Source organism: Brassica oleracea, chromosome C3, assembly GCF_000695525.1.
Source record: "Brassica oleracea var. oleracea cultivar TO1000 chromosome C3, BOL, whole genome shotgun sequence".
Taxonomy (NCBI): domain Eukaryota; kingdom Viridiplantae; phylum Streptophyta; class Magnoliopsida; order Brassicales; family Brassicaceae; genus Brassica; species Brassica oleracea.
The window spans coordinates 19,267,238-19,286,083 of NC_027750.1; the positions used below are offsets into that span (position 1 = coordinate 19,267,238).

An 18,846-nucleotide genomic window follows, 5' to 3' on the forward strand; every position below is an offset into this window, starting at 1 on the left:
AACGAAGCACGTGATTGGTGGACTCCAATGACTACTGTCCGAAAACTACCAAAAGTTGAACCAATGGAAGAAACCACAGCTCCATCACTGACTAAGTGGGAGATATGGTGTAAAGGACCAAGCAAGAAACTTGAGCTTAGTGATTCACCAATGGCTGACGATGGTTCTCCGCAGTCCTTATTGTATTACTTCAATGAAGAATCATGGAATAGATTTACGCAATGGGCTTTGAATCCAACACCTTTAAGGATTGGTCATACAACCTTTAATTTGACTGTTGCTCAGAGGATATTAACTCATGGGAAGTGGCTGGGAAATGAGGTATATATTTCTAATAAAATTTCAGTGGTCGTAGGTTCTTAACATATCTTTGATTGTGACGTTGGTCCTTGTCAATATTCAGGAAATGGATGCGATGATGTATATGTGGAGAGAGAACAAAACTTTGAGGCGTTGGAATATAAAACGTGTTGCTTTCATGAGCGCCCTTTTCTGCCTCCAGCTCGACAATGCATACCGTAAATTTCATCCTAACAAAGAAGCCTACTAATTGCTGGATCTTTTTCTTGCTTACGGGAGAGGAGAGCTTCCGTCTCATGGCCGAACTGATAAATTTTGGGGGGTTGATATTGATCGTCTCTACTTTCCTCTGTTTGTAAATGGGAAGAATCCTTGCTTCTCTTATACACGTCTCCACAGTTATGTATCTCTATTTACTAATTTAGTAATATCACACGTAGGTAATCATTGGATTTCTGTCTGTGTCAACATCATTGAAAAGAAAGTGGAAGCCTTTGATTGCCAACGGGGAAGGAATAGGCAATACGTAGAGAAGTTTGCTGCTATGATTCCTAGGATAGTGAAGGCCGTTGCACCACCTGAAAGCAAGAAGCAACTACTCTTCTCACCATATTCTATCGTAGATGTACCTATGAAGTCCAGATTGAACAAGTCTTGTGCCGATTGTGGGGTATACGCATTGATACACTTGGAATGTCTGCTGCTTGGTCTCGACCTCAGTTTAGTAGATTATGAGATCATGCAGGGTTGCCGCCAGAAGATTGCTCTGGATATATGGGAGGCTGCACAAGATTCCATGTTAATTCAGCTTATGGCAAAACATGTGCCTTCAGAGTATGAGACTTCTAATGTCTTTGAAATCGAAGAAGACTGATTATGTGTGTTTGTCTTTGTTTTTCTAGGATTTGTGTGACAAAACTCTTGATTGGTTTTCTAGGAATTATGTGACAAAACACTTGGTTTATCAATTTGTGGTTTGCTTTTGCATGAAAGAGTTGCTTTAATCAAATTGAGAAATAACGAACCCTCACTAAACCCTAAACGAACCCTACCTAAACCCTAAACAAAACCTCACTAAACCCTAAACGAACCCTAACTAAACCCTAAACGAAACCTCACTAAACCATAAACGAACCCTGACGAAAGCCTTCATAAAAGATCCTTATACTCTAAACTCTTATCATTGGTGATGACAATGTATTGAGATTCACCAATTATGTACAATTTTTTTTTTTTGCTTCATGTATTTACAGTAATTTAGAGGATTAGGGGTGATAAGCACCAACGTTAGTAGTAGGTTTGCGTGGCTTATTTGGCACATTTTATCGATCTACTTTAGGTAGAATACATGTAATCTAATTATTGAAACGGCGTCGTTTTTGTTTATGTTTTGACCTACTCTCCTTTGTTCCTCATTCTTTCACGACGGAGAGAAACCCAGGGGAGAAAACTTGGCGACCAATTCAATCATGTCTTCGGTCAATTCTTCGTCCGGATCAAGAGATGGAATCACCAAATAACGCGGAATTCCCACAAGATGTAATTTCGGTGAGGCAGCGGCTCTTTTCACTTCAAAAACAGTTAAAAATCCGGGAAGATTATTTCATTCTTGTCTGATGGGATCTGAGAAGGTTAGTCGTGTAATCATATAACCTTTCATTTGTTTCACTCTAACCGTTTGTCTGATGATAATGATGAAGGACAAAACCCACTTGTTCAAATGGACTGCTCGGCCAGTTGTTGAGGAAATTGAAGACTTCCAGGAACTGGTTGACGTGCTACTCATTGACAATTCCCAGTTTCAGAATTCATTGACAGCTTGTGAGACCATGCTGAATCGCCAGGCGAGTAGAATTGAAGAAATGGAAGATGTGATTGGACGTTGTGAAGAGAAGATCATCGAATGCATTAGGGAACTAAGGTTCATAAAAGCTTTGTTTGTGTTTTGTTTGGTGATGGTCTGCATGTACCTTATCTATGCATGATGACCATTGTGTAACTCAATCAGTAACTTAATCTGTTGTTTTTGGTTTCTCAAATAAGTGTAAGAATATGTTTCTTGTTCTTGGTACCTACCATCTCCTACTGTTTTCACGTTCACTTTTGCTTCAGTTTTATGTTATGAAGAAGTTACAAAGCGTTTATCCAAAAAGTTTTGAAAAAACCAAACTGTCAAATACCAAGTTCGATTTGTCTCAAGAATACCAATAGAGTAATAAGAAAATAAAGACAACAGAGAACACACATAACATACTAAATAGGTAAATCACATGTTCCTCTCTTGTGTCCTTCGGTACCACAGCGGCTGCACTTGTGCTTTTTGTTCTTTTTTTATTCTTGAGAAGATCTGATCTTGTCTTCTACTGTTTCATACCTTCTCTTTACTGGTCTACCGGAACTCTTTCTTGCCTCTGGTGGTAGGACCTTCGCAAGCTTAACCTCAACTGGGACATTCCAATCAACTTTTGGAACTGCTATTGGATTAATGGATTCGGCATAGACAGTTCTCCACGTTGCAGTGGTGTAGACGCCATCAGTAAATCTGTGTACTTCCATACCTGTGTCAAAAAAACCGGACACAGAGTAATGTCTATATGCTGCCAAAATACCCAAATAAAATTAGGCACCAAGATCATCTAAGTATACTTCCATACCTCGTGAATAAATTGCAGGAATGGCGTGTATGCATGGTATTTTTCCTAACTCGTACTTTACCCCTTTGTCTTGAAATTTTTTACCACATTGGTCAACAAGTGGTGAACGCAAATTCCATGTCTTGAACGAGGGTAAACAGTTCCAAGCGCTTTAGCTATTGACGCAGCCCTATCTGATACAAAAGCTAAGTCTTTACTATCAGCAATAACCACTTTCAACTGTCTTAAGAACCACTCCCATGAAACCTCAGTCTCTGAATCAACAACTCCAAAAGCAATCGGATACAAATTGGAGTTACCATCTACAGCTGTAGCAACAAGTAGCACTCCTTTGTATTTATTTTTCAGAAAAGTTCCATCAACAACAATCACCCTACGCATTGCATTGTAGAATCCTCGAACTGATTGCCCAAACGACATAAATAGATACATGAATCTCCCATCCTCAGTTGTTTCATAGTGCGTGTGGGTACCAGGATTAGTTTCTTTAATCATTTGCAAATATTTTGGTATTTTAGCATAACTTTCATTTGGTATACCTCGAGCCGCTGCAATTGCATGCTCACGAACTTCCCAAGCTTGCCAATAAGTAATCTCGCAATTATGTTCCAGTCTCATGAACTGAATGATGTCATTTGCTTTTGGGCCATCATTGGCATCATCAAATCGATGTTGTATCAGCTTCCCAACTGTTCTTGCCGATGCCGTTTTTTCGAATTTTCTTTTCTTCGAAGGAGCACATGAATGTATTCCCACCCACTTGTTGATCATGAAGTATGTAAACCCATCCAAACATTCCGCATGCAGAGTCCAGTTGCACAGTTTATCCTTACATCGAATATACCACCACTTTCTCGTTGATTTGAGAACAATGTAATCATAATTATTCTTCATTGCCCAAATTTCCATTGTTTCCTTCAAAACACGTTTACTTCTGAAAATTTGATCCTTCTTCACGAAATCTATGCTTCCATTGTTTTCACTCCTTAAACCAGCATCACCGAAACCATCTGTAGCGACATGATTCTTCATTTTATGAGTCGACTCTTTTGACGGTATGGCAAAGTCTCCTTGATTTGTTTCGGGAACTTCTTCATCCTCAAAATTGCTTGAGTCAAACGGCTCCTTATTCAAATCGATATTGACTCGTTCCTTTTCTTTTGCACCAGTAGCAGACAACGTGACAAACAAGGTTGTAGACGAACTCTTCTTCGTGTAGCTCACAAAATTAGATACTTGTCGATCATTGCTAATAATAATGGGAGGATTCCCTCTTTGATTCACCATCTCATAACTGAACTCGGCATTAACGAGCATATGGTCGACCCCATAATCCTCACACACGATGATCTTGAGCTGCTTCAACAAAGTAGTAGTTTCTAATGTTACCATTCGACCACCCCTTGTTTTGTCTGCCAAGAAACTCCATTGATCACCGCAACTTGAGATCCATTCACCAGATTTAACATAGATTAGAACCATGTTGTATTGATAGATAGAAGAGATGGTTATGTCGATGAACAAGAGAGAGAAACAAAGAACGAATGAGGTTAGAACTTGTAAAAAAACTATAAGTAGAGTAAAGATATCTTGTTAGAATATTACCTGGCGAAATCTAGCTAGCATATAATATTGAAGAAAGTTTTATTTGTATTATGTACCCAGGATAAATATGTGTGTAATACTTACTATCCGATTTCTAGACTAAGTAGATGGCTAGAAAGAATATTATATCTCTCCTTGAACATAAAAAATACATGATTCCACTATTGTTAAAAATAAAATTTAAACATATAAATAGTCATACTAATGTTTCCAACGATTTACATATTTTTTTATATTTTTAAAATTTAGTTTACTATTTTTTTCATTACAGAAGGGTAAAATCTGTCCAAAATGACCAAAAATATCAAAAATTCTATTTTGACAAACAAAAGTTGAAATAGTCTATTTTTCCCAATTTTCCCTTGTTTTTATCATGTACATTTTCAAAATTAGCAAGAGGAGAAAAAAAAATGCGGGGACAAAGAAAAGAAAAGCAAAATACAGAAAGAAACCAGCTGGGATTGTCAGAGAGAAAGCTGAGATCCAACCAAAAAAAAAAAAAGATAAACTATATTCTTTCCACCTCAGTCTTCATCATCTAGGGGACCTCATATCCTTTCATTTCTTTTTTTTTTCTGTTCAATAAAGATATTATTTGAAATTGTGAATTTTGGTATGAAACATAAATAACAACAACCAAAGCGTATAAAAATTTCAACATTTTCATGAATAATTTGAGTTCTTCTCCGAATCCCAGAAAAAGAACAAAACAACAGATAGGATAAAAAAATACAAAACAAGTCAGAAATGGAACTATGGAAAAACGTAAAAACAAGAATCATCATCCTAGAAAAATACAAACAACCCCTCAAATTACACTTCAAAGCAGAAGCATCATCACCAAAGCCATCACTACCATTGAAACCTTCGTGAATTCAATGCTCCTTGTCGCCGATGATGATATCTTTTGTGGCCTGAAACAACAAGAAAATCAACAATAAATCAAAAAGCTAACTTCAAGAAGAAGAAAAGCGGTAGTTCTTGAAGTTTCTTACTTTTGTAACTTGCTGAGAGCACCACAGTAAAGGACATTAGCAGGCGCCCCGAACTCGGTTTTGTTGTTTTCATCTGGATTAACAACTCTAACATATGTTTCTTGTCCAAGATACCAAGAATCAAGATTCTCTGTTCTTAGATTCCAAGCTCCAGGATTGTCCAAAGATATCAAGATCGCTGACCACGCCCCTGGATACACCTACAAAAACAAAAACACAATGCATTCAGAACTCTTGTGTCTGAACCAAAGCTGTCTTTTCTTGTGTAAGATATTGAGTTATTACCTGAATAGTTGAGCGGGCAATACCGTCCCATTTGTTGTAAGTTCCTCTACTGTTCTCTGTCCACTCTCCATAGTCCATTCTGCAATCAAAACAATCTCAGTAAGAGAAAGGCAGAGATTTTCAGACACAGTGAAGGTAACAAACTAACTAACTCACCCGACAGCGAAGAAGGCGTAGCCACTCATGTGATAACTTTGCATCTTAGTGTCATTGTTCTGAAGAATGACTTCCATGAAACCTCGGTAAGTGCCATTGATAATGGAAGTCTCTCTTCTAGGTGGTCCAGTTAAAGGTCTCTTTGGGAAATCAAGCTTGTAAACTCCTTTCACATTATGCTTATCAGCTAGTCTAATAGGCGTAGAAGGGTTCACAAACGATATGCCACTAAGCGTTGTCCTTCTTTTCCCATTGATCTTCACAGGAGGCATGTTCCTCAGAACGTAGACTTCGGTTACATTGATTGAACCGTATTTAAACGAGCCTTGTGGGTTAGGACGTGCTCCACTTGCTGAAACATTCCATCTGATGGATCTTGCTTGATTCATGGAGAAAGTTTTGTCGAATTCGTCTTGTGGTCCAGGTGGTAAGTGACCTGTTGCTTTACCTTTAGAGTTGGTATAGTGTAAGATTCCAACTCCAGTGACTCTTCTCCATATGGTTTCATTAACAATCCGAGCACTTGCGACAATGTAGTAATCAGAGCTTGCGTTTTGGTCCATAGTAACCAGGAAGGAGTAAGATTGTCCAACATGAATATCCAAGCTTGTGTAGTTTTGTTGAACTGTGTAGGATCCTTCTGATTCCGCAAGAACTAAGTTATGACCTTGGATCCTAAAGTTTAAACTTGTTGAGATTCCAACATTGGACACTCGAAGTCTGTAAGTCCTTCCTGTTGATGTGACAAGAGAACAACAACATTTGTTAAAAACCTAAACAAAACAAAGACTCTTTGATTCAAAAGAGGTAATGAACATACTAACCAGGATGGACTGTGATGGTTTCGAAATCGATTCCATCGGGAACAAGAGTCTTATTGTATTGGTAAGGTCCTTTGCCGTTAATGAGAACTCCATCAGGCATTCCAAGATCTTTACCATCATCTAAAGCCTTCCTCAAAGCCTACATTTTTCCATAAACAATGTCATTGCTTGTGTTGCAAGGTAAAGAAAATGGCGAAAAAACTACTGACCGTGTGGTTTCTTGTGTACCAATCACCAATGGCAATGGTGATATCGCCGTCTGGAGTGGAGAAAGGGACTGGAATAACGGATCTAGGGTTGACAATGAAGGAGCCAAAACCACCGGAAGCTCTTTGGAAATGGAGAGATGGGAAGTAGAAGAAACTACCAATCTGGTCTTTAACTTGGAACTCATAAGTCCAGTTCCACTTTGGTGGGATTGGACAGTTGGTTCCTGCAAGTCCATCTTGCCAGGAGACACGTCTCTGTTGGATTCCAGACCTGTTCCAAAATTCGGAACATATTCAGACATAAAGTCTATTAAAAGACAAATGTTTGTGAATCTCTTACCAGTGAAGAAGAAGCCCCTCGTCTAATTTGTTTCTCACATTCACGACCAGGTTTTCATTGGTCGTGACATTGATTGTAGGACCAGGAAACTTTCCATTTATAGCAATGACCTGACAAGCGAATCAAGAAAGAAAATTAGGATGTTCAACAAAAAAACAGTGTTAAAAACAAACTTTTTTCATTCATTCGGTTGGAAACTAAGTAAACTAGAAACCCTTTGACAATTAAAAAGAATTAATAATAGTTATTTCCTTGAAGCGAAAATAAAAAGAAAGAAGATTGAAAATTTTGAGTTATCTGAATTTCTTTCAAAGCTTAAAAAAGCTTTCAAACATCATGAAAATGTGACAAAAAATCCCAATTTTTAAAAAATGTTGCTAAAACCTCTTTTACTGTTGATGGCAAACTAAAAGTTAGATCTGAAAGTGAAAAAATAAACCTTTCTCAAAATGTGGATAAATCTACAATTAAATAACCAGAAAGTCTAAACTCTGATACAATATTTATCAAAATGTGAAAGAAACCCAATTTCTTGTGAATATGTTTACCAATTTCTTGCAAGTTTAATGGTAAAGTAAAAGTTAGATCTTTAGATAATTGGAGTTACAGTAAATCTCAAGAATTAGGGACTTTTCAAAATGTGGATAAATCTATAAGCAAATCCAAAAGGCTGAGGCATTGATTAAACAACTTCAGAATCTCAAATCCTAGATTTTAAATTCAAAGAAACAGTAGCAGAAATCAAAGATCTAGAAAAAGAATGAAGAAACCAAACCTGTTGAGGAACACCAAGTGGAGAAGCGGTAATGTAAGAAACTTCGAAGTTATAGAAAGAATATGGATCTGCAGGAGAGCAGAATCTTGAGTTCACGAAGAACATAAGAAGCAGGATCTTGAACACATCCATTTCGAACTTTCTTTTCTTTTCTTCAGCGTTAACGAACAATGTAGGTTTAGATTGTTAAATCTGTATTGTGTGAATTTACATTATCAGATTCAGGAAAAGGGAGTACGGAGTGGAAGAAAGTAGAAGCTATAAAGGAAAGAGACAACCCAGAGAGAGATAGAGACAGAAGAAAACGGCTATAATTCTAGGTTACCTAATTAATTAATTATTATTATTTTCGGTAATTATTAACTGTGATTTTACCAGAAAAAGCCGCGCAACGCGCCTATAATTTTTGCATAATATGAGTAAAAATTAAACGAATAGTAAATCAAAGAGTTAATCAGCATTTTCTTTTGTTTAATGAAATAGTTAGTATTATTACTTTATTCATTTAGAATCATATACCCGAATAACATTATTCATACTTTTTAAATCTTGATATAAACAAAATTACTGAATTTATAGATATTTGTCATTTCATTACAGAGCTCTAATCTCCTTTTCTATCTGAAAATTATATTTTTTTTTGTCATCGAACATCATTTAATATATTAACTTGTATTTAAGATAGTTTAAAAGAAAAAAAATAGTTGGTAGAAAAGATATCAATTTCTTTATAAATAATATATGATACTTGTGTAGGAGTGGGTATTCGAATATTTGTTCGAATTTGGTTTAAGTGTATTTGAATTATAGGTTTTTGGAGTTACAGATTTATTCATTTAGATATTTAAAAATTTCGGTGTGGTACGATTTGGATCTTTGCGGATATGATTTGGATTCCAATACCTGTTTAAATTGTGTAAACAAATTCAAAAATAAATAAACCTTAAAAGCCTCAAATTCAAAAATAAAAAATATAAGACATATAAATTTAAATAATGTATGCTAAAAGTCTAAAATTGACATAAAATTAGGTAAGTTTGGATATTTGAATAGAAAATTACTAGGTATCTAGGATGTTTTTGATGTTTTGATTTTTTTTTTTATATTGTAAATATTTTACTTTTCGTTGTCTTTGGATTTTTTTAAGTATATCTTAAAAAAATTGAATATTTTTGAGTATCTTGATATTTTATGTGCATTAAATTTAAAAACTAAGTAATATATTTAACTATATAATTGTAATTGGATGTTCTTAGGTACGCACAAATTTTCAGTACGTTGGATCCGGTTTTGTAGATACCAAAGTTTTGCTCGTTTAGATAGCTTGCAAGCTTTGGTTCAGTATAACTTTTTAGTTCCAGTTTTGATTCAGTTCTTCCGGTATGGGAATTTGTCTAACCTTACTTTATTATATAATTGAAAAAATAAGCCAACTGACATAATGATAATAATACTGCATGACAGCAAGAAAGAATGGCTCCCATATGGTTGACAATTTTATATACTTTATTTTCCACCGAAGATATTTATTTTATTTTATTTATTCATCAAAATGAGCTGAAATGTTTCATCACATATACCAAAATTCTCTTTGAAAGATATGCGACATGTCTTCCGACGCGTATTTCTTATTGACAATAAAAAAATTCACTGATTGTGAGGAATAATTGTTAATAGATAATATTAGGCCTGAGCAATCGGGTGACCATTCGGATTCGGTTAGGTTCTAATCGGGTTTCGGATAATCGGGTTTCGGGTTTCGGGTTTTCGGGTTTACAAAAATCAGTCCCATTCGGGTATTATAAAAGTTCGGGTCGGTCTCGGTTCGGGTTTTGTCGGGTTCGGTTCGGATTTAGTAAAACATCCTAAACCCGGTTGAACCCATTTAGTTTTCGGGTTCGGTTCTAAACCGGGTTTCGGTTATCCGTATTCCCTTTTTTACCCGAAGTACTTGTTTTGTTTCATGACATAACCTTACGGTTACTTCAACCAGAACGTGAACAAAGAAATAACAAGAACAAAAGTAGTTTGCAATAATGAAAATCAAATACTCCAAACGTGAGAGCCTTTATTAAACTTCAAAATAAATCCAACTTGTTCATATTAAACCTCCTTGAAAAGCAAAGAACAAAACAATTCAAATGAAAAACGAGTACTGAAAATCAAAATCAAAACCAACACCAACACCAAATAAAAAAAAGACTTCAAACTTCAGCAGCAATCTTCTTTCTTCAGTCTTCAATTCTTACACTCTCAAATTCTGAAAAGACAAACAAAACAATATATAAGTACACGAACAAACAGATGAAATATTAAAATAACTTATAGAAAACATACCCTTCTCAAGCTTGTCTAGCATTTCAACTTCAGCTAGAAGCTGCTCATTTGTTTGGACTTTTTCAGAGAATTTGATATCAGCTTTCATCCACTGCTCACTACACATCAGAACCTCTATCATGTAGTGAGTTAGACAGCTTCGGTATGGTTCTAAGATTCGGCCACTGGTGCTAAAAGCGCTTTCTGATGCCACAGAGGAGACCTGCATTGCTAATAGGTCCCTAGCCATTTCAGCCAATACTGGAAACTTGGTTTGATGCATCTTCCACCAAGCGAGTATATCAAACTCAAATCCCATCATAAGCCTTTGATTCTCAAGAGGTGCCTTCAAGTAAGCTTCCAGTTCGTCCCTTGTTTCATCTTCTTTTTCAGCAACAAGTTCTGTGTACTTGTTATCCATCCTCTCATAACCAAAATCTTCAACAACTAACGCCAGCCTGCCCATTTGCTCTTGAGTCTCCTGAACACTAACTGATGATGTTTTCTTCGACTGTGATGATCGTGTAGCATCTCCACCGAACCGGCTAGCATACTCTTTAAACATGCTTCTAAGGAGATCAAGCACAGATTCACCCATTTCTTTGGACTCCAAACTATCCTCTCCATAAAGTTGCTCAAAGCAAAAGTTTGCATACATCTTCTTCTTCCTCGGATCAATTATTGTCGCAATAATTAACATCATATTCACGTTTTTTATGCCATCCCAATACTTCAAAAACTTGCACAGCATATCTTCAGCCTTCAACTTCAAGTCTGGGTCCAAGTTGTTGGCCAATGTGGTGAGATTCCTCTCAATTGTGACTATCTCACCATAGCATTTGTAGGAATTCACTGTACAGTTTTAAAAATCGAAATAGATTAGCATCAAACAACGACTCATATACAGTGCATGTAAAACAACGACTCGTATACAGTGAATGTAAAACCGATTAAAAGAGTTTCCTTGAAGCATATTTAAACATGTTTAACTCGATAACTATTCACAGAAACAGATTAAACACAATAAAACTAAAGTATTTAACCGGAGACACAGTGAGATTTCCCAAACCCGAAAACCCGAAAGTGAAAAACGAGTACCTCTGGCTGCTGCTTGAATTATCTGACGAAGGAGAAGATGATAGTAGGGAGATTGCGTTGTCGAGTTTAAGAAATTGAAGAGACATTTATAAGAGCTACAAATTAGGTCTTCAAATTCGAAATCAAAAGAGAATCAAAGAGAATATGCAGCTAATCGGATTAAGGAAACGATATGGGTGAAAATATTTAGGGACTGAGAGATTTCACGGATTGAATTGTTGAGATCACGCAAAGAATCTCTCTTTATCCGAATAGGGAAATAAAATATCGAAGGATGAGTGAAACAAGGTTAGATAAGATCGGGTCTCGGTTATAACCATTCGGGTTCTCGGTTTAAACCCGACCCGACCCGAAACCCATTATACCAAAAAATCAAACCCATTCGGTTTTTGAACAAGATCCGAACCCGACCTGAACCGGCTCAATCGGACCGGGTTCGGTTCGGGTTATCGGGTCCGGATTATTTGCCCTGGCCTAGATAATGTGATGCATTTCAGTAATAATGATGGTAGGGACTAATTTTAATTTGAACTGATGGTAGGGAATTATTGTTATGAAATAATGATGCATTCTGCTAATATTATATAGGGCAGGCTTGGGTGCTTTCCCGTTCAAGACTGGTTTGGTTGATTTGAATTTTTGAATTTTCTGTTTAATATCCATAAATTTCATTCGGATTTTACTAATTTTTGTATTGAGTTCGGTTTGATTCGATTCATTCGGAGGATTGATTTGAATCGCATTATAACTAATGTCTTAAATCATTCAAATATTTACAAAAGAACTAGTGAAATTAACAAGAATAACTCAAAATATATAAATTCTTGAAAAAACTAACTAAAATTAGTTAACTATCCAAACTAATAAAAAAATATTTAAAATAACAAAAAAAAACAAATTACAACAATCACTAAAATATTTTAAAGATCTAAATTACCTTATAATATGTAAAAATTTAATAGATTTAACTAATTTGGATATTTCCGCATTCTAGTTTGGATTTTAGTTTGGGTTATACTTGAACCCAAAAGTACTTAGGCTCCGAATGGTGACTGCGGTTTGAGCGGTGCGGGACAAGCGGTTCAACTGCGGTATGATTTTAACAGTTATAAAAACGTATAGATATATGGTATATGTAGAGATTTTTGTTATTGTTAACTGCGGTGCGGGCGGGGCGGTTGTAAACATTCGAAGCCTTAACTCTTAACCAAGTTTGAAATACCAACGAATAAAAGGAGTTTTGCAAAAAAAAAAAAGTCTAGCGAACTGAAGTCAAATGAAAAACTAACCGCTTTTGTTTGTCAACACTATTTTGCCATAATCTCCCCTTATCCTCTTTAGATTTCCTAATATTTACAAAAATACCATTATTATTTAATTTATTTTTCTTTTCAAAAATGACAAAAAAACCAAAAACATCCTAAACAGTTTTTTTTATTTACAACAATGTCGTCATCATCATCATCATTTTCTCCAACCGCCCTGAACAACCATTTTGAAGCTCTTAAAGCTCAACCATTCAATTTCCATATACCTTTTTCTCGTTCTACACCAACAAATCTTCTCTCCGTTTCATCTAAAAATCTCTCATAACTTTCATTTTCATAAACACAAGTATCATATTTTGTGATTGTTCACAAAGAATCATAAAACATCTTCATTTTGTTCATATCCGGAGTTTGGGCAATGGAAAAGTTTGGAACGAGCTTACAACGAAAAAGATAACTATTTACATAGTTATCATCACTATTCAGATATGTGTCATGATAATATACTGTTTTGTATATCTATGCTTATATGTAGACTTGTTATGCAGTTTGTTTGTCAATGCACATGTTAGTTTTGCAATTTAACAAACTTGTATGTTTTGTGTATTATTCATTAAAAAAATTCACAAATTTATTGTTTGTTTGTTAGTTAATTCTAATGGTCTTGAGTGAATTTCAGAATATAATATGTTATAATTATGGAACTATCAATTTTTTTTACTATGTTGTTAGCTAATAAGTGTAGACTGCGGTTGAAACTTGAAGTCTATGTCAAAAATTCTATTAAAACTGCATATGTGTATTACTCATCATTTTTATAATTTTATTGTTTTATAGTGTGTGTTAATGAATCTTAGTGGTCTTAAATGATTTCAAAAGTTGTTGAAAAAAAAATGATTTCAAAAGTTAATGTACTATAAATATGAAACTAACAAAATTCTTGTTTAATTAGGATGTTAACTAATAAGCGTTAAACTTACTTAGAAGTTTGCATCTGTTTTTACTGTTTGAAATATACACTTGAGAGTTGGAAAGTTTGTGTGATTAGTTTTACTATTGAAACTTTTTGAGAATTTTTTATCCTCATATGAGTGTTAATTATTGTTTTAACTTACGTTGGGTTTACTTGTTTGATAAATTATATAGCTAACAAAATAAAATTAATAATATTATACAAGTGAAACAAACTAAAAATGAATATTATTTTAAAGATTATGCAACAAAATAGTTAATTTACAAATGAATGTTTTATAAAGATAAATTATTACAAAAAATTATCAAAACATTTCTATATTTTATTTGATTATTCATTATTTGGATGGCTCAAATGAAGTCTTGGAAAAGAGTACATACAAAATAAGACAAAATTATGAGCAAAATATAAGATAAAATTTCTAAAATATATTTTAGTAGAAATCTATTTAAAGTTTATGGTTTAATAGACTTTATTTGAAGTATACTAGCCTTAAATTTTAAGCAGATTTTATTAGAAGTCTACAGTAATGGAAAATTTTTACATCTAAAAATATATACATTTAGAAAATTTCAAAACAGTTTTAGTTCCGGAGGAGATTTTGAAAATATAATTTTTACGCTAAATAGTAACAAAGCAAAAACATAGAGTTTGAATCTATAATAAATTTCAATAGAAACACAAAATAACAGATTTTAAATCTATAGATGTAAATCTTACATTTTTTGGAAGATGATTTGAAAACTATGGAAGAGAATACTTTAAAAATAAAAAAAAATTATGAAATTTTTTTTTTTAAAAAAAATTAAAGATATATTTTGTAATGAAGTATGCTTTAAAGTTATGGCTTAGTAGAATTCAAATAACTTTTAAGCAGACTTCATTAGAGGTTTACTCTATCGAATAATTTTCAGATCTGAAAAAATATATGCATTTAGAAACATGAAAAATAACTTTAAATATGAAAAAAAACTTCAAAATAGAATTTATAAGATAAAATAAAATCAAAGTAAAGACACAAAGTTTGAATCTATAACTATTCGAATATAAACATAAAAATACATATTTAAATTCTATAGATCTAGATCTTACATTTTTAGAGAGGAAGATGAAAACCATAAATGATAATACCTACAAAATAAGAATATGTTGTGAAAAGGACATGAGGAAAATTAACAAATTAAACAAAAAAATTTCTACAAATTTAAAGAGTTTAGGGAGAAATGGGAGAGTTTTAGTGAGAAATTGGAGAGTTTTAGTGAGAGAGAAAAATTTTTGAAAAAAATGAGAGAGTCTTAGAAACTTGTGCAACCATTTTAGAGAGAGAGCGTGTGTAAATTTTATTTATATAAAGAGAAAAAATTAAAACTAGGTTAAAGTTTACGACACCGTAGAACCGTAAACTTCTTTTAAAATCTAATAGAATTTGTTATAAGTCTACTTAGTAGACTTTTTCGAATTATTTTATGATAATTTCATAGTTGTTGTATATTCTTTATTGTTTTAGTGATTTTAATAAATGATCTCACGCTTTTTGAATATGAGTTTGAAGATTAACATTTTAATTTATTCATAGAAAAAACTAAAATTAATCAAAATTATTTTGATTTTTGTAATATCAAATTTTAGTAGACTGTAGAAGAAGTATACTTACCATCAAATCGAGTAGACTTTATTGAGGTTTACCGGATCCTAAATCACAAACCGTAAATTCTAAATGTCCACTTGATAATCAAAAAAATCATAATTAATCATTGTATCAAATATCAAAATATGTAATATATAAACTACTGAATATTGATGTGTAAATTTATTGATATGTAAATTTAATTCAATTTAATAAAACAAAAAGAATCAAAATCTAAAATACCCTGAAGAATTTAATCGTAAAAGTAGTTACATCTTTGAACCTTTTGTTGTCAGGCCATAAACATTATCCAACTCATAGTTACCAAACTAATATATATTCTTTTAAAAAAATTTCAACTGAATAAATTTTAATTTGTATACCTTATATTGGTTCTTATATTGATGATTTATAATAATTTTACACAAATTATTTTTTATACATTTTTAAGATAAAATTTTAGGTCAAATTACGACGTAAATTTTGTCGACTATATAAATTTATTAGGAAGTCTACGCTTTGTAGTTTTTTTTTCTATTAAATATAGATTTCTGAAAGATAAAATTATAAAATAGTTTTTTGTTTTTTTTTGTCATAAGGGGTAAATATTAATTTCGTTATCTCTTAAATTAGTTTTGTGATTAAATATGAGGTCTATTTTTGCATTCCATATCAATTTGTAGATTATATTTGGCAAATCTCCCTTTAATAATTTGTCGGTTATGAATGCCTTTTTTTCAAAAAAAAATAATTAATAATAATTTGTCGGTTATATGAGCATTATGTACGCGCAATAATCACATGCTGCTCGCGTGGTATCTTGTTGGGAAAAATAAATTGGTAACTTTACAGATACATCACCGAGTTTATACGAAAGAAATTAAAAACGTTAAGTGAAGATTGTATTTGACCGTTTGACCAAGGCCATCTGAGAAAGAGATAAGATTTAATATTAATGGTGGGCTACTATGGGAGTACCATGTGGCTGCCAGCCAAAATGATAATGCAACCAAAATTAAATCTTTTCGTCTGTTGAATTAATTGGCCTTCGGTGATGCAACCATTCAAAACTTTAGAATCAGATATATGAACAAAATGAATTAGATAGCTACTGGTTCGACTATTTTGTGGAGTATATAAAAGAATTAAGTAGTGTAGAATATACTTTTTCAATAACAGAATTACAACTGTGGAAAACCCACATAAATAGAATTAGTTAACTTATAAAACTAGTGGTCAAGATGTTTTAATCTCTTTTAGCAAAAAAAAAGAGAAGATGTTTTAATCTCCATCACCTAAAAAAAGAGAAGATGTTTCAAAACAAATGACTTGTCGCAACGTATCATTTTCAAATATTTCATATCTGGTAAGTGGTAACTGGTAACTGGTAACTATAAAAACTGGTAAGTATATATATATATATTTTTTTTTATCAACCCTATATATATATTAGCGTAGCATGAAACGTCATATGATTTTTTTTTCGTGTTACAAATGTTATTTGGTTAGAATTTTGAAATCATAACAGTTCAGTTCCAAGAAAACGGCCATTAGGAGAATTTGTTACACATTAAGTTACATATAGCTTTAATTAAGCTCTAACTAAAGTATAAGGGTGAAGAAAACAGAAGAAAAAATTTTGAATAGACTTTCATCAGGTTTCCACTATAATATAATCAAAAACCAGTAGAATTCCACTAAAGTCTTTAGAGACTTCTTCACCTGCAAACCACGAGTTAACACAAATCAAACAATCAAACAATAAACAACATACAAACAGAATATATCACATCATTTATCATATGAAGTTGTATATTAAAATCCATTTCTTTGTTAAAAGAAAAAAAAAAGATAATTGGATAAATAAGACATATTGAACTTGAGTTTGTCTCTTTAGGACTTTGTCATGATTAATTGAGAAATCGATTTACATTAATGTTAATATCATCTAGCCCTTTGATTAATCAAATTAAATATAATTAAAATATATAATATTTGTTAGTTAAATTTTAAACTAAAAAAACAAAAATGTAAAAGGTAAAAACAAGGTTTACCTTAATTTTTGTTTCTTTTCTCGTCTTCTTCTTAGCTAAAGTTTTTCTGGTGATTTCACATTTGTTAAGAATCTTAGCATGTTCCTAGCTGTTTCTCTACCATATTCCGTCTCTATTTTTTTTTCGCTCTTCTTCCTACTTTTTCTTTTCAGTCGCCAATCATTTAAATATTGACTTTGTATGATGGCAACCTTTTAAGATCCATTTTCTTTTTTTCAATAGCTTACCAAGAGGCCTACATGTTCTTACTTAATATACGGAAGAAATGGTTCTAATGAAAAAAGTTACAGGTTTGTTTTTGAAAAAAAACTATGATCATCAGGCTATTACGTCTTTCTCTAAACGATGCCATAGTGGTCGTCCCCTCTGGTGTTGCGTCTGCGTTTGCAAGAAACTGACTAATCCACAGATGGAGCAGAGTACACAATACACAAGAAAAATTAATTCTCCTCAAAGAATGTTGTAGTGTTGTGGTTTGGTGTTACTGACTGTAAGAAGATATAATATGTTGTTGTTTGGTGTTACTGTTAATAGATAAAATATTAAAACCTATAAGAGGTGTGTTACTGACTGTAAGATGAGAACACAGATAAAAACCATTTTGTGTGGATAGAGTGAGGAGATGGTGAGATGGATGAAGAAGAAAGATAAACCAACAACGAAAGAGAGAAACGAAAGAGAGAAAGGTCGTGGGAGAGAAAGATCGTGAGAGAGAAAATATTGTGCGAGATTTAATGTAGATCTAGAATGGATTTGGAAAGATAATAACTGAAATATGATAACTTCCACTTTTTATTTATTTAGGTGAAATACATAAACTACTAGATTAAGATCCGCGCCTTGCTCGGGATAAACATTATATATATAAATTATTTTATGTATTATATGTTCTTACATATTATGAAATAATAAATATATATTGAATAATTAAAAATCAGTAACTATTACATATATAATTAAATTGGTGCGAACGTATAAATTAATTTTATTAATCCAAACAATTTTTTAAAAAAATTTGATAGGATATGTAATTAAATTTAAATGAGATTAACATACATAGTATATTTTTAATATTAATGTCTATTTTTTTTAAATGATACTTTCTACTCATATGTTTTTTTGATCATGTGTATCGTTAATAGGAAAAACTTTAAATTACTGATAATAAAATTTTCATTGTGGAATTAATAATTTTAGTAATTGATAATTAAAAAAATGTATCAATGCAAGTTCAAAACTTTTATCAAAAAAATTTATTCAAAGTAAATTTTTAAATTAAAATATTTATTTATTCAATATGGTTTATAGTTTAATTTAGAATGATATATATACATATATATTTTAAATCTTAATGATTAATTAAATTA

At 32.6% G+C, this 18,846-nt stretch overlaps 2 protein-coding genes across 2 annotated transcripts; both read right to left on the reverse strand.

Annotated features, from left to right (window-relative positions):
- Positions 1-2,631: 2,631 nt before the first annotated feature.
- Positions 2,632-4,436, reverse strand: LOC106330051. Its single transcript, XM_013768614.1, has 2 exons — positions 3,083-4,436; positions 2,632-2,858 (listed from the first exon to the last, which is right to left on the reverse strand). Exons 1-2 carry the CDS (start codon positions 4,434-4,436, stop codon positions 2,632-2,634), a joined length of 1,581 nt encoding a protein of 526 aa, XP_013624068.1.
- Positions 4,437-5,205: 769 nt separating this feature from the next.
- LOC106336415 (monocopper oxidase-like protein SKU5) lies at positions 5,206-8,420 on the reverse strand. Its single transcript, XM_013775251.1, has 8 exons — positions 8,144-8,420; positions 7,369-7,478; positions 7,029-7,299; positions 6,820-6,958; positions 5,996-6,728; positions 5,840-5,918; positions 5,555-5,754; positions 5,206-5,473 (listed from the first exon to the last, which is right to left on the reverse strand). Exons 1-8 carry the CDS (start codon positions 8,273-8,275, stop codon positions 5,380-5,382), a joined length of 1,758 nt encoding a protein of 585 aa, XP_013630705.1. The 5' UTR covers positions 8,276-8,420; the 3' UTR covers positions 5,206-5,379.
- Positions 8,421-18,846: the final 10,426 nt, after the last annotated feature.